The sequence below is a fragment of the Pseudorasbora parva genome, chromosome 8 (genome assembly GCF_024679245.1).
Source record: "Pseudorasbora parva isolate DD20220531a chromosome 8, ASM2467924v1, whole genome shotgun sequence".
Lineage (NCBI taxonomy): Eukaryota > Metazoa > Chordata > Actinopteri > Cypriniformes > Gobionidae > Pseudorasbora > Pseudorasbora parva.
This window is the reverse complement of record NC_090179.1, coordinates 25,661,021-25,688,680: the sequence shown is the minus strand read 5'-3', so window position 1 is coordinate 25,688,680 and position 27,660 is coordinate 25,661,021. Positions and strand designations below refer to the sequence as shown.

At 38.6% G+C, this 27,660-nt stretch overlaps 1 protein-coding gene across 2 annotated transcripts; it reads left to right on the top strand.

The window, feature by feature from the left end:
* Nucleotides 1-1,926: 1,926 nt before the first annotated feature.
* Nucleotides 1,927-27,660, top strand: si:ch211-137a8.2 (uncharacterized protein LOC777613 homolog). Of its 2 annotated transcripts, none has more exons than XM_067451719.1 (13): nucleotides 1,927-2,167; nucleotides 10,718-10,998; nucleotides 11,083-11,233; nucleotides 13,192-13,374; nucleotides 15,561-15,698; nucleotides 16,007-16,201; nucleotides 17,986-18,211; nucleotides 19,008-19,114; nucleotides 19,656-19,707; nucleotides 20,073-20,236; nucleotides 24,734-24,916; nucleotides 25,223-25,287; nucleotides 26,610-27,660. In XM_067451719.1, the coding sequence occupies exons 2-13, from the start codon at nucleotides 10,739-10,741 to the stop codon at nucleotides 26,863-26,865; spliced, it is 1,980 nt and encodes a 659-aa protein (XP_067307820.1). In that variant the 5' UTR covers nucleotides 1,927-2,167; nucleotides 10,718-10,738; the 3' UTR covers nucleotides 26,866-27,660. The 2 variants fall into 2 exon arrangements, with proteins under 2 accessions (XP_067307820.1, XP_067307821.1); XM_067451720.1 differs by having other exon boundaries at nucleotides 1,928-2,167; nucleotides 26,619-27,660.

The following is a 27,660-nucleotide window of genomic DNA, read 5'->3' as shown; positions in this document are numbered from 1 at the left end:
AGTTCACGGAACAACCAGAAGAGGGAGACATCTTATTAGAAGACTTGCACCGGGATTATAGAATTACATAATTGCAATAACGTTGAATGATTCATTGGAAGAATGGAGTTAATTTATGTGACCACAATTGTGTCTTGCTTTCTGTTTGTAAGGCTGATGCTGTCTGGAGAAAAAACAGTAAACCTCTGAACAAAGCCAAAGGTGAATATTAACATGTTGTATGGAATAACGGCTATGAAAGTGAGTATACATACTTCAAAATATCTTCTGTTGCCTCCATAATAGGTTTGGAACTACAAGATGATGGTGAGTGAAAGAGCATTTTAATTTAAGGATTGACTGTCCCTTTAAATCGTCGCTCTTGGTGTATAATGAACCTTGTGACCTTTTCACCTCTCAAACTCACTGGACACATCTCTATTGTTTTCTGCTCATGCACATTTGGGGGCTTCTCTTAGCTGCATAAATAAGGCAAGTTAATGCACTCCACTGCATAATTACACTGTGTTTTATTCATAATTAGCAGAGTGACCGATTCATTCTGACGTGAGCGGTGAATCACTGGACCCCTCCCCACTCAGAGCTATGAACATATGCAGGAGCTGTCCCTCCTTACTGGGTGAGAAAAGAGACAAATGGTGACTGCATGAGTGAACACGGGGTACATGAGTGAAGGTTGGCCGGCGGATTGGTGTACCCTGGTGTATTAGTACCGTCTGCTCACACATGCTCTTCAAGAGGGCTAAATGGTGTCCTGCCAAGTTCATATCCAGCAGTTGTTAGACAGCAGAGACTGCACTGGCCCCTTATGGGACCTTTTTCTTTGTTTCCCTGTAATCAACAAAGGAGCTCCTATGGGGGATCTGCCTATTAATATACAGTGAGCTAATCCATCTCTTCAATACAACATTCATGCTGCGGTTTCCTATGTATGTATTCAGCTACTAAAGAAACACTCTCTCTCTCTCTCTCTCTCTCTCTCTCTCTCTCTCTCTCTCTCTCTCTCTCTCTCTCTCTCTCTCTCTCTCTCTCTCTCTCTCTCTCTCTCTCTCTATACAATATGTATACTGATTAAATAAATGCTGAGCAGTCAACCATGTTCAATAGTGAGGATTATTTTGATCATATCTTTTGTTGAATTTTAATTACTTTTATGACAGGTTCAGGTTAAAACGTTTTAGTTCACTCTAAGTTGTCCTGAAATTAACAAGGCTATGTTTATTAATATGGGTGCATGCATTTGAAATAATATGCATGTTATATTGAATACTACATCATCACACATGCAAACATTTGCACTTTCGAATAATAGAAATTCCAAATATTCTCCTACAGCCCTACATGTTTTATTTAAAAAAAAAAATCAGAATACAAAAATATTGATGATTAAGAAAAATACAGATTCAAATCGTTGCATTAGAATATACATTTGACATTGAATACAGCACCATCAGACAAGCAGACATCTTTTTATTGCAATGGATTTTATGATTTTATGGCCTTCTTAGTATCATAAACACTTTACAGGCATCTATTCTGCTCACTATATGCGGGTCTATATGTGGTATGAAACGTATAAGGAAATAATGAAATGTTCCTTAATGGCATGGCAACTATTTTCCTAGATAATATCACAACAGCACATATATATATCTTCAAAGTGTATGAACAAAATACATTTTAATGTAGGCCTACTTTATTTAGGATTTTTCTTGTGTATTTCTAATTGTTGTTTTCTCACTCTCTTTGCCTTTTCATTCTTACAAAAAACAAAACAATATATCATATTTTACTTCCGTTAAAAATCGAGCTTGAAGTCACGCAGAGGAGTTGTAAAGGTGAGGACGGAGGAGGAGGATCGGGTGAACTGTTTGGGGGCGTGGCTTCGCTCACCTGTGTCAGGTGACAGTTCAATTTGCTTACAACTCAAAAGACTAGTGACTGGGTTAAGTGACCTGCAACAGAGTTTTTCTTTATCGCACGACATAACTTAGCGTTGTTCCTTGTTTGATGTGTGTTAGTAGGCTAAAGCATACCTGGCATTTCAAAGCTGATCAGAACTATTTTCTCCCTGAGGATAAAAACTTTTGCTCATGTGTGATTCCTGAAACCCTGAGGAATTCCCTGAAGGAAAAAGCTGGAAGCTGGAGTTAGAACAGGTTTGCACGTAAGTGTTAAGAGGAATTATATACAAATTTCCACCCATTTGTACTGCATTTTAAGCCTGTTTTTTTAATCGCTTACAAACATTGTTCACGTGTTTTCAGCGCGTTTGTGTGTTTAGCACGTGAATTTAATCGGCGTAGTGTATAATTATACATGTATGGTACTTTTTTCGAAAAAAAAAATCATATGCTATTCATCACTTATTAAAAATAAGTTTCTTTAATATTACTTCTACTAGGACGTAAACATGGTGACAAACTTTTTGGGAGCTGTACCAGATGGTAAATACGCACGTGACAGTTGGCTTGGGGTGTGCTTAAGTGTTTTGCCTCTATGCAAGCCATTGTTTTCAAAGTATTTAAATGTGTTTCTGTTGTCGTGGAATGGTATGCATGACTCACCATTTGGGTGACAACACCAGGCCATCAGGTTACAAGACTACTGCTGAATGTGATACTCAGTGCCCATTGATTATTCCCCAAATTGACATCCAATGCCTCTTGTAGTTTAAACTGAGCCTGTATTCTGGGTCAGAGATCTTTTGTTGTTTATCTAATTAATTAGTTTTGGTTCAATAACATTTTACAACCATAATCAGTCATAGAGCCTGCTTTGAGACATATAGGCCTACTATAAGTCAAAAGATTTTACACATCTACTCATTTTGTATTTCTGATTTTTAGAATAATAGTGATTAGCAAGACATTAAAACTGTATAATATCTCAAATGGAAGTATGGGAATTTTACAGGAATACCTTTTTTTAGTAGCTGCAGTGTCTACATTACAGTTCTGTGCATTTACTTATCCCCCTGGGCTACGTTTCCCAAAAACTATCATGAGCCTAAGTTGATAGACCATTGGTAGCAATTGTTCTTCAAGCAATTTAGGCTTATGGCACTTTTGGGATGAATTTTATTCACTATTGAATAAGGAGCTTCCATGCATGCAGGGCTATTTTTGGCTGTTGTTCCTATCTGGACAATATGTTTTGTAAAAAACAAAATGCATATGCAGGTCATTTATATTTGTCTGCAATTTAGTTAATAGCATAAGCATAGCAATAGCATAAACCTTTAGATCAAAAGGTTTTTAACATGAGAATAAATTGTCAAATGTTCAAACTTGAGACTAGTTACCTTTTTACCAGTAGATCATATTATAATTTATTTTTATTATTCAGAATAGAATAAATGTAATGTAATAACATTTCGTTTTAATTAAAAGCCAATTAAATCAAATTAGGTGTAGATTGTATTGTAATTTTTAACCTTCAGATGTCATTTCGCTTTACCTTGTTTTTTCATCATTAACATCATGAATCCATCAGTTGTAGTCGCCATCATTAGCATAAGAATGTAGTGTCCTCTGTAGTTGGAAAAACTTTACACTGGTTACTCATGACATAATGATGCGATTGACATGAAAAAGAAGTTGAATAATTCATGTTCAGACAGCTGATTGTAAAACTAACAATTGCATAATAGCCTTTTTTTCTACTTTTTCATCTGTCTGAGTGGGTTTCAAGACTGCATGACTGGAAGAACTTGAATTAGTGTTTTATTCTTCTAGACATCTTACTCTTATCTCAATCTTCCAGGGGCCTTCCAATGAGCCCTTTACAAACAATTATCTGATTTGCAGTCAATATACCCTCTAATTTGATGTTTGCGACTACTGTAGTTCATTTTTCAAATGTAGACATCCTAAACCCAATGATTTGATTATGAGGCCCAACAAACCTTAAGTGTCAGAAAAAAGTGCTGTGAGCACAGAGAATAAAGTTATCCTGCTTGTACATGTCTTGTTCTTTGGTTACTGTTCTGGCTTCCTGCTCTAGACCCCAGAAGTGGTTTTATTTGAAGAGGGTTGGTTAAAAGAAATGTATGTTGGTTTAAAAGGGCAAAAAAACAGCTTCCTGCTTTGTCTTTTCTTTCTAAATATTCCCTCCTAGACCCATTATGTTTCAATCCAGGGTATAGATGCATTCAACAAAACACACTTTCTTGCAAGAATGACACCATGCTGAGTTTAATGATGAATGGCGTCATGCATCGGTAGTAATTGGCCATTCAGTCTAATGCCGCTTCTGGCTTTCATTGTTAGACTTTGTTTTTTTTAAAGAGCTTTCTCCTCACTGTTGCTACTGGCCAGTTTCGTTGCTGAAACTGCAGATGCCCCCTGTGCAGAGCTTTGTTTGAAAACCAGGAATCAGATTTCACCAACACTTGTAAGGGATGAATGACAGTTTTGTATTGAGGCATGCACCGAGAGGGACGAATGGGATTTAGTCCAGTTTTGACTTTATACGTACTTTTATAGCTTTGGTTTTATATGCATAAATATTTTCAGTGTTATATATAATATATTTGGTATGTCTACCTTTACATGCACATGAATTTGAATGACATCCCAATTTTAATGACATCCCTTAATCCGCAAGGTTTAATATGAAGTTGCTGTTATAATGGCTTCAACTCTTCTGGGAAGGCTTTCCACAAGGTTTAGGAGTTTGGGGGGAGGGGGAACACCATGCATTTTCTAGAAGTGTATTTGTGAGGTCAGGCACTGATGTTGGACAAGAAGGCCTGGCTCGCAGTCTCTGCTCTAATTCATCCCAAAGGTGTTCTATTGGTGGAGGTCAGGCCTCTGTGCAGGCCAGTCAAGTTTCTCCACTCCAAACTCACTTATCATGTCTTTATGGACCTTGCTTTGTACACTGGTGCGCAGTCATGGGGAACAGGAACGGGCCACCCACAAACTGTTCCCACAAAGTTGGAGCATGAAAATGTATTGGTATGCTGAAGCATTAATAGTTGCTTTTACTGGATCTCAAGCCCAACTCCTCAAAAACAACCCCACACCCCAATCCCTCTCCAACAAACTTTTTATATACATAGAAAAAGTCTTAGGTCTTTGTCTTTGTCAGTGACCACTTCTCCTTTGCCGAGATAATCCTGCCACCTCACAGGTCAAGATGCTGATTAGACAGTATCATTATTGCACAGGTATGCCTTAGGCTGGCCACAATAAAAGGCTAGTCTAAAATGTGCAGTTTTATCACACAGCACAATGCCACAGATGTTGCAAATTTTGAGGGAGCATGCAATTGACATGCTGACTACAGGAATGTCCACCAGAGCTCTTGCCCATGAATTGAATGTTCATTTCTCTACCATAAGCCGTCTCCAAAAGCGTTTCAGCGAATTTGGCAGTACATCCAAACGGCCCAAATGCACAAAAACAAAAGTGTTACGTTTAAAATTATGTTCATTGTACACACACCTTTTTTTTCTCCCTTCTCTTTATTAAAGGTGCATTTATTTCTTCATCTTTCTTCTGAGAGAATGACCTTGCTTCAGGCTACAACAGTGATGTGGCAAACAGACATTCTGCTGTGTAAAACTCACTGTCTGTCCTTGATTGAATCCTCAGTCGTCAGGTAAACGAGTCTGTGTTATTCTCCCTGAACACAACACCTGTCAGACGTCTGCTAGCTGGGGAATCACAGCTAAAAGAACAATCATTTCCATCTAGCAATGATGCATTCATGTGGAACAGCAATATTTATCTTCTTAACAAGAGTACTTTTTGGAAGTTTGCCTTTGGCTACATGCTGCAATTAATGGATGAGGTCCTCGTTATACCTTTTGATATTGTCACAAAGGGATATTGTCTTCTATGTCATCTGTTGTTTTTGGAAACGTGTTGTCTTAAGCATGGAAAATGGAGGCAATTCCAAGAGGATGTGGTTTGAGAACTCTCACCAGATTGCAAGTGCTCTAAATGGGATTAGAAGAAGCCTGGATTGGATTTGAAGGCTGATCTAGCTACTTGAATCACATACTAACAATTTCTTGGCGCATTTAGCTCTTATTAAGAGAATTAAGGGCACGGTCAGACTTGAATTGAGTCATTTCTGTTAAATGGCAAATTAGATGTAATGAAGTGTAATTCACAGGACTCTGGGCGATTTTGTTGGACCGACATTCTTTTGCCCTCTGCACAGTTTGGTCTCTGAGGGGCCAGAAGAGATGGGGGAGGGGGCTGGTTCATCTCTTGCTTTGTGTGTGTGTAGTGGATCAGATCAGGTGTCTTGGCACTGGCCTCTTCTCCCTATCCGGGTGCTGAGAAAGGCCTGTTTGTTTGCGATTTGGGCCTGTGGCACCAAAGAGACAATGAGTGTAGTCTCTGCAGTCTCTGTGAGGACGGGGAGGGAGAACAGAGGGTTCGAGCTCGGGGTGCAGAGCACCAGGGTCCTTATCTCCTCCATCTTCATGAGCACCCATTACCGGGAACACAGATGTCCTTCGGACCGCCTCCATGGGACGGCACAGACGGGAGTGGGAGGAACGCTGTCACCTCACTGGAAGTGTGTGCACACATTTTCGATTAAAAATAAATTTTCTGAACAGGTTGGCTCAATCGAGCAGAACTATTTTAGATTGTTGTAATTTTGTGACTCCCACTGAGCAAATGGTGTTAATATTGTGCAGGGTTGTGGTGTTCATGTAAACCACTGGTTTTGCTTGAAGATTTTACATGGGACATCAAGTGGTGGCCCAAAATGTTTCTAGATGTCTTTAAAACCTAAAAAAAACAACAACAAAAAAACACAATTTAACATGCACTTTATAGGCTCAATATGCAAAATCTCCCTGCATCCAATAATTGTATCCCTAAAAGTCACCTTTGATAATCAAAACGACATATTTTAAACAGGAAAAAAGTTTAGATTTTTTTCATGGTTTAAAGTGGCTTGAATGTAACTACAGCCCTGCTGCTTTTACTATATGTGGAGCCATGAATATGTAAATTAGTCCGCACCTCCACTCCAATACCCAGTTTGGAGTACCTAATCCACTTCATCAACTGAAGTAAACGTGACGCAACTGTGACTGGAAATACTTTTTTAAGTCCTCAATACATACAAGTTTGAACCAGAAACTGTTTCAGAAGAAGAATAGCAAATTATAGGGTCGTCTACAAGTCATTGTATCAGAACGGTAATGCATTTTATGTATCACTCTCTACAACACTGGGCACATAATAATGGTAATTGATATGATTAGCCCTTGGCTTGACTACGTTATCAAACAGCTAATAATGTGTTTCTAATGTTACACAAACCATGTTCCCATTGGCCACTTCAGTCTGCCATCAAAAAATCTGCATCCTTAGAAACTTAGACCATCTGTGGAGAAAGGCATATAGTTCATCACATCATCGTAATGTACCCATTTATACTGTTCATTTTTTTAAAGGTGTTTTAGTGCTCTCTGTGTTAAAGTGTTGAGTATGATGGGAATGATTGGAAAAGGCCTGCCCCCATACATTGACTGCATTGGTTATGTTTTTGAAGGTAGGAAACCTTGAACGGAGTGGTTTCCATCTTCATGTTTGTTTGTTTTTTTGGTACACTAGTTAAAATACTCGGCAATGGTTTTGACTGATGAATTTGCACATGGTTTTTCTTAACAGACAAATTTTTCAAAGACAAACATTTTAGAAAATGATTTTCACTTAAGTATTTTTCATTTTTTTTAGTTTAGTTTTATAGATGTTCACGAGTAAATAATCAATTTATTTAAATGCACATTTAGTGATTTGTTTGTTGCATTTATTTATTAGCTTTTTGCTTTTTTGGGTCAAGCAAAAGGGTTTAGAACTACTGATATGAATGAGGCTGAACAGCTGATTCTGAGGCTGAACAGCTGATATCCTTACTGTATGTTGTAATCTTTCATAGTTTATTGTTGTTGGATGGCTGGTTTACGTCTAAATTGTTGGTCCATGAGTCTAATTAGCATTTGCTGTAGAGCTTTTCTGTGACGCAATTGATTAGAGTCATTAGACATGCTGTTAAAACCATTTTTGTCCTCCACCTCAAATTAATCAATAGAATGTGGGCAGAAATTGTTGGTTATACTTTTTGCTTGGCAGCATGTGGGATGAGATTCAGTCCGAGCCCTGAGCTTGGCAAGATATTGGGTGTTTACAGCTTCGGATGAAAACAGCAACAGTCTGAGCTTTTAGAGTTATGACCTTTCCCAGGCTTATAATAAACCGAGCGAAGTAATTGTCATAGGCCTCCGAAAGGGTAACATTACCTCCGTTTGCCGTGAGGTTTATTCAGCAGCAAGGAGACAAGCTCCGCTTTATCCGCCATTAAGGAAGAAAAATGATGTTTTCCCTAGAGCGACATTCATTTTCTGTGAGGGTGTTTTGTGCCTGTACTGCGGTGTCATGTGATCTGGAAAAATTGACTATAAAACCTCAATAAGAAGCTAGAGAGTGATTTTGAACGTCCTTGATGTATTGAATGCATCATTACTTTTCATTTGCTTCCTCATGCAGACTCAACCTGCATCACCTTTCACCTAAATGTAAGAGCTTTTTGTCCTTCTGTCACACTCGCTGAGAGCATTTTGCATGTTTATTCAACCCCAGCTCATTCAAATGCGCTCTGTGTTTTGGAAAGGTCCCCAGATGCACCTGCCTCATCTGTTTCTAGCCAAACCACCGACACTAGCTGAATGGGATGACTAAGCATCTGTAATCCGGACTGTCATTTACATCTTAGAGTGTCTCAAGCTGCTTTCTGATCCTAATGTCTATATTAATTTACCATGATCCTTCTTGCGGGATTCCATGTATATGATTGCTGGTCAAGCTGTCCGTGAATGGATTGGATATCAAAAACGATCACGTTTATTTTACATTTACACCTGTGAGAACTTGCTGTACCTCTGTACCATGTGTTAGGCTTGTATGACCATCTCCATGGTTTGGTTTTTGTGTTGGAACATTATATGTAACTTAAGCAGGGCTGGAGTGTACTGTAGGCCTACAGGGTGAAAAGCAGCATGAAATCAGATTCTAAACGTCCCGTTTACAATCATTGTGCCAGTACATGCCGGTTGGGTGTCGCACGAACACACCTGTTCCTCAAGACGCAAACTCACCAATGAGATGGGATATGGCCTGCGGCCTGCTATAAGTTTGTTCCCTTCTGAAAAGATTAGGAGCATAGTATGGATTGCAGTCTTGTTTGCACGCCATTACTCTTCAGGCGAGAGCAACATTCTGTGCAGGTTGAGAAAAGCAATAACGGGGACTTCGATTTTCAACCTGACTGCCTTGTGACTCAGTCCAGTGCCTTAATGCCCTCCACTGGGGCAAACTCACAGCAGACCCTGAGAAAGGACCGTTATTTCAGCTGAGCCTGAAGTATACCTACAGTGGAGGCGGCCGAGGTGGATGGCAAGGTTGCAGGTAAATTATGCCCATCTAACTTTGAGTTATTAGCTTGTTGAGCTTGAAGTTTTGAAAGAACTGTTCTCCCCAAGTGATTTCGCAAGGCAAGTCCTTCATAAATACGGATGCAGGCCACTTTTTAGACTGACGTAGGCTCCTAAGCTACTCTTGAACATTTAATGTTTTTCATGAGGTCAGCCTAAGGCACATTTTGGGACCATCACTCTTGATTGACAGCAGCCATGGCTTGGCATAGCTGACCTTGCTCTGCCAGCCACATTATGCAGGTATTAGAGTGAGGAAAATCTATTTGGCTTCTTTTCTGCCAGGGCTGCGGCGGCAGCGCCGTAACTCCTTTGGGTAATGGGCATAAAACTGATTTATGGTTTTTGATGGCTGAAGTTATACCCCAGAGCATAGGAGCCTTTTCTCCGTGTCTGAAAGTTTGAATTCGTTTGTCATGCAGAGGAAGGAACCACCACTTTTCTAACCAGATGCTTAAAAAGTTTCTATGCACTGTGATCAGTGAACGTAAATTTTTTTTAGAACCAATTTTAAGGAGAAAACGGTGCAATGGTTGACACTTAGCATAGGTCTTTACATTTGAGCTATGATTTGTATAGGCTTAAGCAAACGTATTTCTGATTTTTTTTTTTATCATATAAAAATGTGTTTTAAATGTATTTTAATGATTTTATTGTTTCTTGTTATGTGTTTTGATTAGATTTTTTTTAATGCATTTGTTTGTTGAAAACTTCATATGATTTGGTTTATTAATTTGATATTTTATTTGGTTTTGTTTTATTTTCATTTTCTTCACACAATTTCTTCATTCAGTATTCTATTGAGTTAAAAAATATCTTAACTTACATCAGTGGTGACCCAGATTTTTGCACCCTTTTCAAATCCTCTTTTGGCATTACTAGTTTATTTTTAACTGACAAATGTTGTTGTTGTTGTTGTTGTTGTTGCTGTTTTACTTTTTTTAATCTCTCAATTAATTTCTGCTTATAAAAGCTGTGCATAGTCATTACAATAGAACATTTCTGTTTAAAATGGTTTAAATGCTTGCTTAAATATTTCCAAAAAATGATTTGATGTCAACTACCCATACATGAAATTTCCACTCCACTGTTTTAAGGCATATGTAATGCATAAATGCATTTAAATCCTCATAAGGAAGACTACATACTGTAACTGAAAGAGCTTAGTTTTGACAACAGGGTCACAATATGTCTGTGCATCACGCTGTTTGATCCTAATGAACTAGCCTCCCTTTGTGTTCTTGTAAACAGGTGGCACTTGGTGATGCCAGGATGTTAGAGGAGATGTCACTCAAAGCCAGTCACCATGGAAACGCCAGAGTGGACCCCAGAGGAAGTGATGAAAACCGAGGAGAGATGCAAACATGTGTTGATATGAACCACCAAAGTGGTCTCTACCTTCATTCCTCTGAGACCTGCTTTCCCATGAGAAGCTTTCAACTACATGATGATTTGAATGAGCTCTCTAATGAGTGGTCGTCCATTGGAGACTTGAGCCCAGATGTTTCATTCTCTCTTGAGGGCTGCGTCAAGTGAGTAGGCATCCATGTGTATTGGCAACCTGTCTGTATAACTAATCTGCTCTCCTACCTAATTGTTTCTTATTGGTCTATTAGGCTGGAAAGGAGGTGGATGCTGTGGTATGAATTCAAGAAAGAACTATCCTGCTTAGACGACTGGCTTCGATCAGCTGAGAAAATAGCAGCTTCCCCAAACTCCAGCCATGTGCTGTATGTTACAGCAAAAGAGGAGTTGCAAAAGTATGAGGTAATGAGATGTTGGGTCTAATTTTAATGCTATTTTAGGGTCAATGATGGGTAAGAGTGAGTAAAGAAGACAGTAAAGTGCAGGAAAATATTAAAACCATTCAAAGAAAAAACTTAATTCCATCGATTAAGGTCAATCACATGACATTTTCTTCTTTTGCACCATGACATCGATCCACTGATAATTCCACATATGCAATTTCCAAAATCCAATGTTTTAAAGATAAATCATGTGCATTCTTCCATTGCTCCCAACTTTAAAATTCAAGGTTGAGCTGTCATTCAATAATACAACTTCAGGTTTCACCGGAAATATAAATGTAATAACTCAGACACAGCCTTTGAAATAGATTCCCAACAGGAATACACCCCTTCACAAGACTAAATCATGTTTTTAAAAAAAGCCACTTGACTGGTGAGAACAACATTAACCTTTAGTTGACATTAATTTACTTCAGTCGATATCAGACTGTAGGATCTTAAGATCTTTACTCCATAAAACAGAGGTGGACAAAGAACACAGCTTCATTACTTAAGTAAAAGTACTACTGGTCAAATATTACTCTGTTACAAGTGAAAGTTTCGAAAAACTGATTTTTACTTAAGTAAAAGTACAGAAGTATTTGTTTTAGTACTTAAGTATCAAAAGTGAATTTACTTTTTTGTCAACGCATTATTTTATTATTGTTGTATAAATACACACTATGCCATCATGGATTAAGCCAGTCAGCGATGCTCCATCCGCCATACTAGCATATGATTACCTTTAACTAATTTAAATGCTTGTATAAAAGTTACAAAGCTGCTGTCACTTTAAGGCTGAATGCACAGAACATATACACTGATACACATCTGATATTCTCCCAACTGTTGAGGACCTTGATAGAAATGTAGTGGAGTAAAAGGTACAATGTTTGTCTTACAAATGTAGTGAAGTTTCCAGAAAAATAATACTCGAGTAAAGTACAGATACTCAAAAAGTGTGCTTACAATATTACAATATCTTTTCATATATTTTAGAAAAGAAGAAAAAGCCTTTTTTACCTCAAATGAAAATGTTATGGAGTGGGTGGGAGACTATTATTCTCCCCCAAGAAATCCCATACACTTTTAAAGAAGCCAAAGACGGTATTATGCCGTCAGGACATAGGTTTGAGAGAGAAAATATCTAATACAATTTTAATAAAGAAATGAATAATATGCTCCTCATAAACCATTTTTATTAAAGTAATTTGTGTATAATAAAAAAAATTATATATATATATATATATATATATATATATATATATATATATATATATATATATATATTATGAAACAAATAAGAGGGAGTATGTATGTGTAATTTTATTATTATTTCTATTTATTTATTTTTACTTTTATGAAGCAAACCCAAGTCATTTGTGGTTTATTTTGAAAGTAGAAAAAAATCTGCAATTTATTAATTTGCTAGTTTAAATCTGAGGATGAATACTCTTAAATAGAGTCGCCAAAAGACAAATAAAATTACCCCTAAACTCTAGCTGCTGTGATCTTGTATATGATGAGTGCTGGTCTAATCTCCAATTAGTCATTACAGGTGTCTGTTGCTGAGTGGGTACTGGCCAGCATTTTGATGCTTTCTACAATGAAAGTGTAATCAACGGCACAGACACGCTTACAAGCGCGCAGACAGCACATTTACTCAGACTGTCTAGAAGCCCGGGACTTGTGCCAGTGAAGATAAATGACACCAAATGGTCATCAAACTCCTTGGCTCTCCTCCTAAGCACCAATACGCCTCCCTCCGTCTTAAACCCTCGCGCAAATTTCTTAAAATAACCTGCTTTAGTTAATCAGAGAACCGGTGGGATTTATTTTTTATCTTCCGGTGGTTAATTTTAGAGTTCAGAGGGGGTTACCTCCTAGTTAACCGCATGATGTCATCATTTGACTGGCTGTTTTTGTATCTCGTTCCAGAACCTGCGTGCTGAAGCCAGGATACGTTTAACCCAGCTGGACGGCCTGACCCAGAAGAGTCAAACTCTGGTTGGCCTGTTTAGAGGTGCTATGGGCACAAGACTCGTAGAATTGACGAAGAACTGTGGTCAGCGCTGGGATCAGCTCAGTAACACAGTGGAGACAGTGTGCCGCAGGTTAAAGGTATATACCCACAAAACTACTCACTGACGTCTTTTAAAGCAAGCACAATGTAAATATAATTGGTGAAATTTACGGTAAATAAAATAGCAACTCTTTACAATTGCCAGAACTTTACAGCAAAAAAGTTAGCAACATTTGGGGTGTTACTAATTGAACTTAAATTTAGATACCAGCCTCTATATTTCATTATCTTTATTCATTAACTCATGCATGCATGCATACATACAGTACAGAAAGTATTCAGACCCCCTTACATTTTTCACTTATGTGACACTCATATATTTATCTCAAGTGCTGTCCATTTCTTCTGATCATTCTTGAGATGGTTTTACATCTTCATTCGAGTCTAGCTGTGTTTAATTATACTGATTGGACTTGATTAGGAAAGCCAAACACCTGTCTATATAAGACCTTACAGCTCACAGTGCATGTCAGAGCAAATGAGAATCATGAGGTCAAAGGAACTGCCTGAAGAGCTCAGAGACAGAATTGTGGCAAGGCACAGATCTGGCCAAGGTTACAAAGAAATGACAAAAATAAGGTTCCTAAGAGCACAGTGGCCTCCATTATCCTTAAGTGGAAGACGTTTGGGACGACCAGAACCCTTTCTAGAGCTGGCCGTCCGGCCAAACTGAGCTATCGGAGGAGAAGAGCCTTGGTGAGAGGGGTAAAGAAGAACCCAAAGATCAGTGTGGTTGAGCTCCAGAAATGCAGTCAGGAGATGGGAGAAAGTTGTAGAAAGTCAACCATCACTACAGCTCTCCACCAGTCGGGGCTTTATGGCAGAGTGGCCCGACGGAAGCCTCTCCTCAGTGCTAGACAATCGAAAGCCCGCTTGGAGTTTGCTAAAAAAAACACTGAATGACTCCATGATGATGAGAAATGAGATAGAACTTTTTGGCCTTAATTCTAAGTGGTATGTGTGGAGAACCAGGCACGGCTCATCACCTGTCCAATACAGTGAAGCATGGTGGTGGGAGCATCATGCTGTGGAGGTGTTTTTCAGCTGCAGGGACCGGATGACTGGTTGCAATCGATGGAGAGATGAATGCGGCCAAGTACAGAGATATCTTGGACGATAACAGTCTCCAGAGTGACAACCTCAGACTGGGCCGAAGCGGGTTCACCTTCCAACAAGACTATGACCCTCAGCACACAGCTAAAATAACAAAGTGGCTTCACAACAACTCCGTGACTGTTCTTGAATGGCTCAGCCAGAGCCCTGACTTAAAGCCAATTGAGCATCTCTGGAGAGACCTGAAAATGGCAGTCCATCAACCTTTACCATCCAACCTGACAGAACTGGAGATGATCTGCAAGGAGGAATGGCAAAGGGATCCAGAATCCAGGTGTGAACCAGTTGTTGTATCTTTCCCAAAAAGATTCATGGCTGTTTTCGATCAAAATGGTGCTTCTGCTAAATACTGAGCAAAGGGTCTGAATACTTGGGACCATGTGATATTTCAGTTTTTCTTTTGTAATAAATCTGCTAAAATGTCAACACTTTTGTTTTTCTGTCAATATGGGGTGCTGTTTGTACATTAATGAGAAAAAAATGAACTTGATTGATTGAAATGATTTTAGCAAATGGCTGCAATATAACGGTGAAAAATGTAAGGGGGTCTGAATACTTTCCCCGTGTGTGTCGGCCGATGCTCAGAATGACCCGACGTTACCCTTGGTGTGTCTCAGGCTTTATAATACACTGACAACCATCAAAAACACGGGTGATTAATGAAAAAGCTACATGAAGAATGAAAGCTCATCAAATGGTGCTTTTCTACAAGCTGATGTAAATATTAATATATACTGTAAGGTGTGCAGTGTTGCTACTCTCTACTTTTGTAAAGTCTCTCTTGCCCCTTTTTTATTCCCATTAACTCTTTATCCATACAGCCCTCTGCTCTGCCTGTGTTCAGTTCTGTCCTTCCAGCCGCAGTGACTCTTACAACTGTAGGGACTGTAGGTCTATGCTTGGCTGCACTGCATATGCCCCCCTTACTGTGGGTCTGTGTTTTGTTTATGCCATTTCCGCTCCCTGTCTGCTGCTTTGATGTCCTTGTTGTAATTTTGATGCGTCTCCCTGTCAGTCTTCGTCTCTGCTAAAAACAGCATCAGGGTGTGGACGGTCAGACAGAATCGTGTGTGTGTGTGTGTGTTTGTGTGTGTGTGTGTGTGTACGACAGCATTTCGTCTGCCAGCGGGAGGATTTTGAGAGGCAGAGGGAAGAGATGGCAGTGTGGCTGGCTGATATGGACCTCAGGCTGACTGAAGTGGAGCACTTCTCAGGCAAAAACACCTGCTCGAAGATGCACCAGCTTCAGGTACTCTCAGGAAGCTTCAGGTCCATGCAGAGAGAACTCTGAATGTTAATTTTCTGCCATCTTGGTAGTGTGGTTTATGTGTTACAAGTGCAGATCTTTAACACCTAATTTGCTGATGCCTTTTTAGCAATGTTCAGATTGCTAAAAAGGCATCAGCCACATAAAATACATTCATAAAAGAATGACAGTAGTATGACATAACAAAGTTGAATTAAAAAAAATATAGTAAATGAATGAATTAAAAAAATAGTGTCAATGTCACAGTATGTGTATGATTGTTAAATGTGTTTGTGTACATTATCTCTCAGGGGTTTCAAGAGGCTGTTAGTGAGAGTGCAGGTAGACTGAACGATTTGCTCCAGCATGGAGAAGAGCTGATCCAAAGAAGCGAGCCGGCAGACGCCCAGGCCATCGAGAGCCAGCTGCAGGAACTCCTGCTGCACTGTACTCGCGTCTTTCAGGGCCTAGGCAGCCTGCACACACGACTGCTCAGCATGAGACTGGTATATATCAGTGCATCTTCTTAGTTCATTCCAGGTTTGAAGAAAATTTAAAGCCTGAAAGATTACTCAGTCTCTTCTGAACTTGTATCTAATTCAATTGCTCCATTTATATTGGAATGAAATCAAGGTGCGTATAACTCATTTGCCACCCAGAATATTGGCCAACCAAGCAGCTGACTGGTTATATATCTACAGTAGCATGATTGCTTTTAACAAATGTTCTTGGTCACTCCTCCATAGATCAGTATTATCACACGCCATATGCACAATTGACTATAAAACCTTAGTGTCCCTTCTCTCTCCTAATATTCCCCATATAGCTTTTTTTATTTGATAATTTAATTTGTGGCATCTCAAGTTCACTATTGCTCAGAGCAAGGCTGTTGCATATTTCAGAAAATTATCCCAAGGGAAAGCTACTCACGCATCCAACTTCATACGTTCTGGCAGAAGAGTCATGAATACACCCCCTGAATAGCCTGAATTGTTGTCTTGTAGCCAAGCAGCCACTGTACAATACATGTACTGTCCATTTGAACAAGTTCCTTGTGTGAGCCTTTGTCTTTTTAGGTCCAAGTGGATCACGTAAAGCCATGCTAAAAATGTAGCGTTCTTATGTTCTTTATGCTGTTGTCAGATATAGGATGTTTCTAGAATCCCACACCAGACATCTCGTAATGAATTGCCACAGCATATTTTACATAGCTCAGAAAAAAAACACAATGTCTATAATGTGTAGCCCTGGTTCAGTATGTTCAGAACTTTCAGAATGTTGTTGTCGCACTTGAATGAATTGCATTGCATTAAAAAATATGTGATCGATGTAGTATAATTAAATGCAAAACATATTTGATATACAAGTACACACTTTTACCTTGACACAAAAAATATTTTAAACAAATGCTGTTCTTTAAAATTTTCTGTTAATCAAAGAATCCTGAAAAAGTTGTTTCCACAAAAATATTAAGCAGCACAACAGTTATTGGCATTGTTACTTGAACAGCACATTGTAACTGAAGACATTCTGTTAATAAATTTTTTATTTTTATTTATAATGATATTTCACTTAAAGGTGCATTATGTAGTATTTTTGCAGTAAAATATCCAAAAACCACTAGACCAGTGTTATTTGCATTCCCCTTGGTTTTATTTGGCAGATACACTTTACTCTTAGCAGTGTGCAACAAGTGTCACAGCAGCCGCTGAGCGAACGCACAGAGTAACGTCAAAACATAATTTTAAGCACACTTAAATGTATCTAATATTATGAACATAGCTGCATTTCCTCATACTCATGACCGGAAAAGCGGAAATAGTGCCGGCTCCCGGCAACTGTGTGCCATCAACCTAAAAGTCCCTCTGCCCGTTAGGCACGTTTGTGTAACAATCACTCCAGCAGCCTTGCTCAGCTCCACAACACTCGGTCCTGCTATGTTTCATACTACAGTAGCATTAATAACCGCATCCATGAACATGATTTCTACCTGAGTTTTATCCTGCTTCTTTTCCACCGGCTGTGAGATGAAAACCACATGTCCCAAGATGCTGCGCTCAAACTTCACGTCATCAAACTACCCCTTTGTTTTGAATAGGTGTCCTCTAGCGGATGGAGAAGTTGCATTGTGCACCTTTAATTTAATTATTAAAAGACAAAATGGCGTTCTTTAGATCTATTAAATGCAGCCCTGGTGGGCCGAGGCTTTAAGGACATTTAAAAAATAAAAATAATCTTCTGTCTATACCTTTTAAACTGGAATCTAATTCTGAAAATGATCCTATCCTAGGTTTTTGAAGAGGACTGGTCTCTGTGTGCCCCTGACTCTGGCTGTCCCTCTGAGAGTATGCTGGAGGATGAGTGTTTTGTAGAGCGCACCATGGCGCCTCAGTCTCAGGCCTGCCTTCCACAGTCCAGTCAAGATCACCAGGTTCTGGAGTGGGACCCTTCAGTGGACATTGGTGGTTCAATCTCCCGTGATGACACCGACTCGTCCTCCTTCAGTGCTGCTGCAGGTAGGGATTGCCCCTGTAATACAATCCAATCTTCATATCCATTACCTGCAAATAAGGCCATGGCGATCTAGAGGTCTGCTACCTGACTCGAGCCTGACATGTCCAGAAAAGCTCACGGGGTTTCTACGGTCGTGTGCTCTTTTGACCACTTGATGCACAATGAGGGAGAACTTATGGTGGCAAATGATGCGGTGAAAGCTGCACTGTGGAAGAATTATGAACTTGTCAATACAACCAACTGATGTACTCTGTTTTCTCTAAAGCTCTGTAAAATATTGCACAGGGCAGTAATTGATAAATATATAAATTACATTTAAGATATGCATTTTGGTCCATGAATGTTGTTGTTTTAAATCTCAGCCAACCTAAATATTTTGTTGCTTTCTGTTTTGTATGTATTATAGATGTCTGCTGCTGCTGCTGATGTTATAAATATTAGAATATTATGCAATAGTAATATATTTCTGTCCTAAATTCATCACAATCCACACAACATTTCTAAGTGCATGTTAAAATAAAGTGAAACTGGAGCACTTTGCATTTACAATGCACATTAACACCTTGTTTATAGCTTGGCGTGCATGTGGCGTAAACCACCGCAGGTGCTCCAGGGACATTTACGCTTCACATGTGAATTACAATCAGGCAGTTATGTAATATTTTGACCCCAAATGAGGAATGGAGGGTTTAATGCTTGCCATAGCCCTTTATTATTCTAAATGCTACACATTTCAAGTTGCTTTACTTTAAAACAGACTTTAACTTTGAGCATCAACCTTTTCTTCCATCCTCTCAGGTGTGTCTTTCACACATGAGCTAACCAAGTATCCTCTGAGGAGGAGAGTCTACATGAGTCCTGTGGACTCGCATCCAGACAGTGCATCTGTCAGCGTCAAGCAGTTAGTAAGTCCATCTGACAGCTCCAACTTCATTCTATACTTATTTACATTATACTATACATTTAAACATGGACTGGTGGTCCATTGCATACATTTAGTATTTGCATACATTTTCCATCTAGCAACTATATGTAATTAAAATTCAAATAAGTGGATTTTTTTTTTTTTGGCCTTCAACTGAAATGATCACTAAGTGATCTGTCTTTGTTTGCATGCATGGGCGTAAGCACACGTGCATGCAAACACACGTAGCAAACACAAATGCTACGCTACACATGTAGCTTTTGTAGAATACAGGTGTATTTAACATGCAAATCGGCGGTTACAGGTCTGATTTAGTTGGTATTTTTTTACTTATTGAGCTGGTTTTAGAATGCATTAAGCCACCCTATTATTAAAGTGCACTGAAGTACATTACTTTAAAAAGAAATGCTTCTTAATGTATAGAAGTCCACCTTGATGGCAAAAATGACTGTGAATAAGCATGCGTGTGTGTATATCTGTAATATAGGTGAATACTGAATGTGTTTGCTGTGCTTTTTTAGGGCGTTGAGGAGAGCTTAGAGTGTGTGGCCCCACCCCAGATGCCAGTGCCAGGTAAATCCGTGGCTTCTTATTGGTCGGTGTATCTGGTGCCATCCACTGAAAGCAGTGTCCCTCTCACTGCTTAATCACTTGATAATCATGGAAGAGCTGCTCTCAATTTGGCTTGTTTTCTAATATCCTTGAAAAATAGCCAATAGCAACCTAAAACCTCATTTATGAGGTTCATGATGGGCAAAGATCTAAACCTTTTAACCTCTGAATATGATGCAATGTGTTTAGGTCCATGAATTGTAAACAAACAAAAAAAAAATATTATGATAAAAATGTCTTGTCTTATCCATAATTTTTTTTACGTCCATGTCCTGATTTGTTTTTGCTTCACTAATATCTGTTTTGCATGTGTCTGTTTTTGATAGTCATCAGACCTGGCAAGCCTCAGTACGCCAGACCATTTAAAACATCTACACCTGAAACTAGGTCTCCTGAGCCTTTGACCTTTGACCCTGACCGCATCAGTGCTTGGCTGGGCCAGGCGCATCAACTTTGTTCTAAAGCCGTCCAGACGGAGAATGATTTGCAGGTACGCTTGGCTGGGAATCTATTAAAGTAATCCTGAAATAACTATCACGGTTTCCATAAAAACATTGATATTAAAAAGAAATGTTTCTTGAGCACCAAATCATCATATTAGAATGATTTCTGAAGGATCATGTGACACTGAAGACTGGAGTAATGACTTACTCGACTTGAAATTCGTCTTTATCTTGCGTTTTTACTGTATTCTTGATCAAATAAACGCAGCCGACTTTCAAAAACATTAAAATATCTTTTGAGAGGTATTTATACATTTAAGCTTCTCTGTGAGTAATGTTACTCATTACAGTGGTTGTCAAAAATGGTTTAATAGCTCTCGTAGATTGCTTTTGGCATTAGCTTGATGTCAATATTATTGAATTTTTGTGAAAAAAACTGTGTTGTTAATACCAGTGGTAGATCAGTGTCACTTATTTAGAGGCAATAAATGGCCAGCTGCTGCTCATGTTTATAATGAATAACAGCTCATAAACCCAGTCTTTGGCCTTTAAATATATTTAGTTGCCATTTATACAGCCATTAACTATAAATAATTATAAAAAATCATTCAACTTTTCTTCAATGGTAGGTAGTACAGACTCACTAAGTGATGTCAAGATGGGTGTTTTTACACGTCACCTTAGTTGTAGCTATTGATGTTCAGTAGGCAAATAATCCTACATGAATTATCTACTAAGGTCCAAATGTCTGAGACTGCAGTTTAGAAAACCTGGAAATAAACAACTGATAATACATTTTTTAATAAGTAAAACTAATCAAATAAATTATATTAAATCACAAAATTGCACTAGTGTTCATCCTAGACTGCATTCAGTACTCATAACTTGCTGATTTTCTTCTGAATTTAATTTCTGCTTCATCATTTCATGTATTTAGTAGGCATAGTGCAGTCATAAATGCAGAATGGTTGCTTGGTGCAAATTGTGCATGGAGGAATTTTTGCCAAATCTCATTAAGACAAGACACAGCAGTCACAGGCTGTGTGCATCATAACAGTCTTGACTCTGTTATGGTCATCATGCTGCATTTCTACCTCCATTAATAGATGTCACATTGACTTGCTGAAGACCTGTTTCTTGCCTCAATGTGGTGTTCGTATTAGGGCTGCACCATATTATTTTAGCATCAATATTGTGACGTGTGCATCTGTGATTAGTCACATCACTGGCTGTCAAGTATAGGGATCGTAGTTTACTGTAGGGAGCAGACACCACGCTTCAAAATGATGATACAGGATTCTCTGATTAATTGCTAATTTTAACTATCATGCATCAAATGTTCAATCATTTGCATGCGTTTAAAGGGTTAGATAACCCAAAAATTAAAATGATCCTATAACCCATTTGCTCGCCCTCAAGCCATCTAATCTAATTTTTTTTTTTTTTTTTTACCTCCAGGGGGTTAATAAAGGCCTTCTGAAGTGAAGAGATCAGTTTTGTAAGAAAAATATCCATAATTATAACTTTTATAACTATAATCACTGGCTTCCGGTGACCTCTGTCCTGATGCGTGACATATTGATGAACGCGGAACCGCAGAAGATGGAGCAAAACAAAACGTTGGTCATGTATTAGAAGTCTAAAATGAGATATTTTTTTTTTAAAGAGAAATGTCAGAGGCGCTTCAATTTGTTGTGCAGCCCTATTTGTTTGAACCGCAAAAGGGCTTTACTCTCGCTTAAGCTTAAGCTATGCCTAAGTCCTATCTCTTGCGCCTGATCTCGAGTCGAGTACAGTTTATAAAGTTATGATTATAAGATATATTTCTTACAAATACACATCGTTTCACTTCAGAAGGGCTTTATTATCTCTTTGGAGCCATATGGAATACTTTTATGATTGATGAATGTGCTTTTTTGAGCTTCAATTTTTTTTTTTTACCAGTTACTGCCATTTATAATAAATCTTGGAAAAGCCAGGGCATTTTTTTATTATAAATTGTATTGTGTTTGGCTGAAACAAAGTCATATACACCTGGGATGGCTTGATGGTGAGTAAATCATGGGTTGATTTTTTTCCTTTTTAGGTGAACTAACCCTCAAGGTCCTGTCGGTTTATAAGTGATTTTTAAACCATTCTAGCGCAAGAAGACATGAGAGAACTTAATTCGGAATTCGCGCGCTGTTTTCTGTGCAAATCTATTTGTATTTGAACGGACACGCAAACGAGAAATTGTAAAAAGCCCCTTTTCGGTTAGCATCATAGTAAACGTATTTGCTTAGGGTTAACATGAACATAAACAACTGAGAACAATAACAGATGTGTATCATTATATTGGATCCATGCATTTCTCTTAAAGTGACCCTAGCTTAATATTTCATTAAAGCTACACTATGGGTGCTTCCTAATTCTTATTTGTGCATCCTCGTTTCCTTTCCTAGCTTCCTTTCCTCGTGCCTTAGCTCCACCCCTTCAGGATGCGAGGGAAGGACGCCGGGAAAAGACGCGAGGACAAAGGGATTTAATCAAGTGAAATATATCCTTGCTCCCTTTAACGTCACTTCAAAGCGTTGTCAATTAATGATGACTCTGCACCGCTAGATTTAGTCGGGATTCTTGAACATTAGAGAGAACTATTTATATTGTAAGCTTCAACCTCCACAAAATACCACATTTGTCCATATTTAAATTATTACCAGTTGTTATTGTTAACAACAAATTTCAGTTATTAACTGCTTTTTATTCGTTGTATAGTAGCCTATTAGTTTCTATTTGTTTCTTTAATTTTCTTGTGCTTTGATATAATTCTGCAACTGTTAGGTGTTATTTGACAAACATGTCTCTTGTACATTTAAACATAATAATACTAATGAATAAACTGTGACAATATGTGAAAGGGGGAGGAGAATAAATGCGTGCATCACGTTTAGTCGATAAAACGCTTCCGCAAAGGATACACTGGTGTATCCTTTGCGGATCCTCTCTCACAACTCCTCAGAAAGCCTCCTCAGTCCTCGATCCTCTCCTCCTCGCAGTGCAATTAGAAAATTGAGATGTCTTACAAGATGGTTGAGCTCCATTGGGTCATAGGATGGAGGAGCAAGGAAACGAGGAGGGATGTTGAGAAGCACCCTGTGTAACTTTTCTGTCTGCTAGAGGGCGCCTATTCAAAACAAAGGCATAGCTTGATGATGCCAAGTTTGCTCAGTGGCTGCTATGACACTTGTTGCACACTGCTAAGAGTAAAAAAAAAATGTTTCTGAAAAAAACAGAGGGTAGCGCAGATATGACGCAATTGAGAGACGACTCCCTCAGACTTCCCAGTTTCTTGGTTAAAATAGCAATTTTCTCATAATTTACAAATGGTTAGAAACATTTGGGATATTGTAAGAACTCAATTGAACAAAATATATAGCACTTTACTATTGGTTTTTGGATAATTTACTGCAAAAATCCTACATAGTGCACCTTTAATGTTAAAAATAGAGAATGTAACTTAAACAAAGATTACTTATATTTAATGTATACAGTGAAGATGGTGTTTTTTAAAATACATTTGATTTATTCCATTTCTGTGCCTGATTTATTTATTTATTTATTTTTTATCTTTGTTCTAATGTATTTGTGTATACTTGTAATTTGTTCAGATTCACTCCACTTAAAAATTACCCCAATCATTCTGGAATGATTCTTTCCAAATAGAGCTATTTAAGTCAACCAGTGGAATTGCTTAATATTGCAATATATATCCCAGAAAAACAGAATATCGAAAAAAAAGAAAAAATATTAGTTTTCCAATATTGTGCAGCCCCTTGTTTATATCTTTATTCATAAACCCATAATATTTATCAATGTTTCTGTGGGGGGAAAAGCTTATTTTAGGGGCGTCATAAAAAGAAATGTTTACATGGAATATGAGGCACATTATTCAGCAGTGCTGCTAATTAATCCATCTCAAATGAATCTGTACCATCCTGTCTTAAAAAGCTCAACTTTTATAAAGGAGGGAAGGGGGGAGGGGAGTTGGTTTCTGGGAAAGAGAATACTTTGCACTGATGCAGAGGCCGATTTGCCTGCCGAAGCCTTGGAAAAACCTCAACGAAAGTGAGAGACCATTTCCATTTCAAAGAGCCTCTTGTAATTTCTCACCGCTCATGGCTAATTGGCAGCTTTACAGGGAAGCGAAAAAGACCCGCCGCTCTAACTGGCTCTTTAATGGCTGCCGTAATTGTGGGCACAAACATAGTGGGGAACTGGCACTGCCAAAGGGCCGAGAGTGCCCGTGTAATGCGTCACAGGAAAAGGTAGACGAGGCAGCGTATCTGTTGGTCCTATTAAAGGACTCAAAGAATGAGAGCAAATGAGAAAAACAGGAGGGCACAAAAAGACAGAGCCGCCTTCAACCTTATTAGTTAATGGAGCCCGTCTCTTTCGATTTACCCAGCGCCTTTTTGTAGCATAGCGAAGCTGTCACATGTAGTGAGAACTGTGCTGTCCGCTCTTTGGCAATCAAAAGTGTTTGTTGCTTCTATGAATCTTTATAGCCTCGCTCCAGTTTTTCATCTCTGCCTTCCGGAAAGGAGGAGGGGGGAGTTGAGTATCAGGAGAACGTGCTCCCCCAGAGACACCCCCACCCACAGCAAACTCTGCACACACGCTACAACCCCCGCCCGTCCCCGTCATGTGACCTCCAGCATCACCATTACCCACGTCACGAAGACCCACAGGTATATCTCACTCGTGCTGACACGTACGCCCCAAACACCCTCACACAGTAGATTCTAATGTGCTGCAGACCACGTTACTGCTTTTGTGGTCACCTGGGGTTTGTGAATTAAAGCCAGGCCTGTTAATTTGTAGCAAATGTGGCGCCTTGCATGATTTTTATGATGTGATTTTTACACCTCTCAACACACCCCACACATAATTGCACTTGTAATGTGCGGCAGAGCCAAAGAGCTGGTAAACAATAGAGTCCCTGCAGGGCTTCGTTAATCTCAAGCTATTATCGTCTCGTCTCTTTCTGTCACTAGAGGCAGCAGGAGAGGCTTTCTTTCCCTGACTCATTGGAGGACAACACCTGTACAAAGTCGAGTTGGTGAGGTTTGATTTGTCATGGTTGGCATTGATTATGTATTTTGTTGTGATAAACTGCACCTTGATTTATTTTTATTTTTTAAATAGGCTCTAGAAATACACTGGCATTCGAAAGTTTCACATTTTATTCAACAAGGATGCATTGTATTAATCAAAAGCAACAGTAAAGACATTTCATAATGTCAAAAAGGTGATACATATATGATTTCTATATGTATGTTTCATATATGAAATATTTCTATATGTATGTTTCATATATGAAATATTTCTATATGTTGTTTCATATATGAAATATGATTTCTGTATTAAATAACGGTTCCTTTGAACTTTATACTCACGAAAACAAAATGGGTCATGTTTTCCACAAAAATATTGTCAGCAAAATGGTTTACAGCATTGATATTAAAAATAAATGTTTCTTGAGCACCAAATCAGCATATTAGAATTATGAAATTAAGCTTTGCCATTACAGGATTTTTTTTTTTTAAACGTAGGAAGTGTTTCAAAAACAGTAATATTTTACAGGATTATTTTAAAACCTTTTTACTGTATTTTTGATTAAATAAATGCAGCCTTGGTGACCAGAAGAGATTTATTTCTAAAACACAGAAGTAAACTTTTGAATGATAGTGAATTTAATTAAAGAGAGTTTATTCAAATGAAAACTGTCATCATTTCCCTCACTTGTGCCTTTCTAAACCTTGACTTAATGTAGAAGTCAGTGATGTCCAAGTTTTACCCAAGATTCATAGTTACCCTTGAGTTTAAGGTCTATCGGTCTGCAAAAATGCAATGAGAATCATTTGACAAAGTGAAGTCATATGCTTCCCTGACCAGTGAGGCCAATTTTGTCAGAGAAATCAATTTAAATGCATTTAAACATGAAGCAAGGATACAGATATTAGTTTCAACTGTTAAATCTTGGTGAAAGTCATTTTTACAGTAGCAATTCTGAAACGTTTCAATGGTCCAATGAAGGCTGTCCTTAGATAAACCCTACCGTGAGCAGTATTTGCACCTATTAAAGCAATTTTACCTCAGTAATGCATACCAACCTTAAATTAAGCTTAAATTAAATTTGATTTATGCTCATGGTGGGTCATTATCTTGCTCCAGTCCTAATTAAACACACCTGAACCAGCTTATCAAAGTCTTTTGAATTGCTAAAAAATTCCAGGCAAAAGTGTTGGGGCAGGTTGGAGCTAAACTCTTTGGAAATTGGTCCTCCATGAGCAGGATTGGACACAGCTGATCTATACCAACTATCACCATAGCGGGGACAAGTAGGTAGTCTGTAATTGCTTTTTACCATGCTTTTTTTAGTGTTTCCAGTGGCCCGGTTAGACCAAAGGATTCTACTAGCAGCCGATGGCAAATAGGCCCCTGGCTGTTGGCGCCTCTGAGGTTTTTTGACATACGGAAGGCCTCCGCACCACTGCTTGTGATCCTGTTTTCCCTCCTGCTCGCTGTGGTGATCTGGCCCTTCATCTCAGTCCACGATACAGCATGTCATCGGTCCAATACTCTGACCCGCTCATTTCACCTGGCCCTACATTACAAAGGACCCCCTCCCACCTGAGGACACAAGCTGCGCTTCTTACAGTAACGACAAGGAGTTTATAAAAAAAAGCACACATGGGATTGTTTTCAGGGTTTCCCTTAAATTTCCATGAAAGCACCTGAAAATGGAATGGGTCTCGAAGGTTTGCTATATCCGCTTGGCTGCATGGCCAGCGTCACATTGGTCATGGATTATACAAAGGTATCTTTAGGCACCGTCCACATGCTTTAAATATGGTTGAGCTCTAGGCCATCATAGCCTCTGAGTGCAAACCCATGTAACAAGTGCACTTAATTCTGCTCTGACACTCATTTTCTCACAATGTCAAAGTGAATAGTATAAAACTGAAATGATTTGACAGCTCTGGAAGCATCACTATTTAAAACTGCCTTGTTTACTTGATTTTTTTTTTTTTTTTTTTTTTTTTGACTGGCAGCATTAAGCATTTGTTGGCTTGTTTGAGGCGAATTAAAAAAATATTTTTAAAAGCAGATTATGACTGAAAGGCGTGCGTGAAGATTTTTTGTTTAAAAAATGTAGCTGAAAATGTTGTAGTTTAAGACAATTTTGTAGAGAGAATAAAACAGAACATTTCATACCGTGTCACTACACAATATTTAATCAAGAATCACTATATCGTATGCTGTAATCACTGTAATATTTTTTAAATGGGTGTTCTGTACTGTATTTATTATATTGCAATTGCATCACTCCAATGAAGAAGAGACAACCAGGCTTTAAAAAGCAAACCCTTGTGCATATCAAGGATCAGTTTTTGCACTGTTATCCTTTTTTTATGACTTGAAAAATAAA

Excerpts from the sequence above, each read along its gene's own strand:
- si:ch211-137a8.2 (XM_067451719.1), top strand. The coding sequence starts at position 10,739 with ATGTTAGAGGAGATGTCACTCAAAGCCAGTCACCATGGAAACGCCAGA. Across the intron at positions 15,699-16,006 it reads CGAAGATGCACCAGCTTCAG|GGGTTTCAAGAGGCTGTTAG; the intron begins GTACTCTCAGGA and ends ATTATCTCTCAG. Across the intron at positions 16,202-17,985 it reads GACTGCTCAGCATGAGACTG|GTTTTTGAAGAGGACTGGTC; the intron begins GTATATATCAGT and ends ATCCTATCCTAG.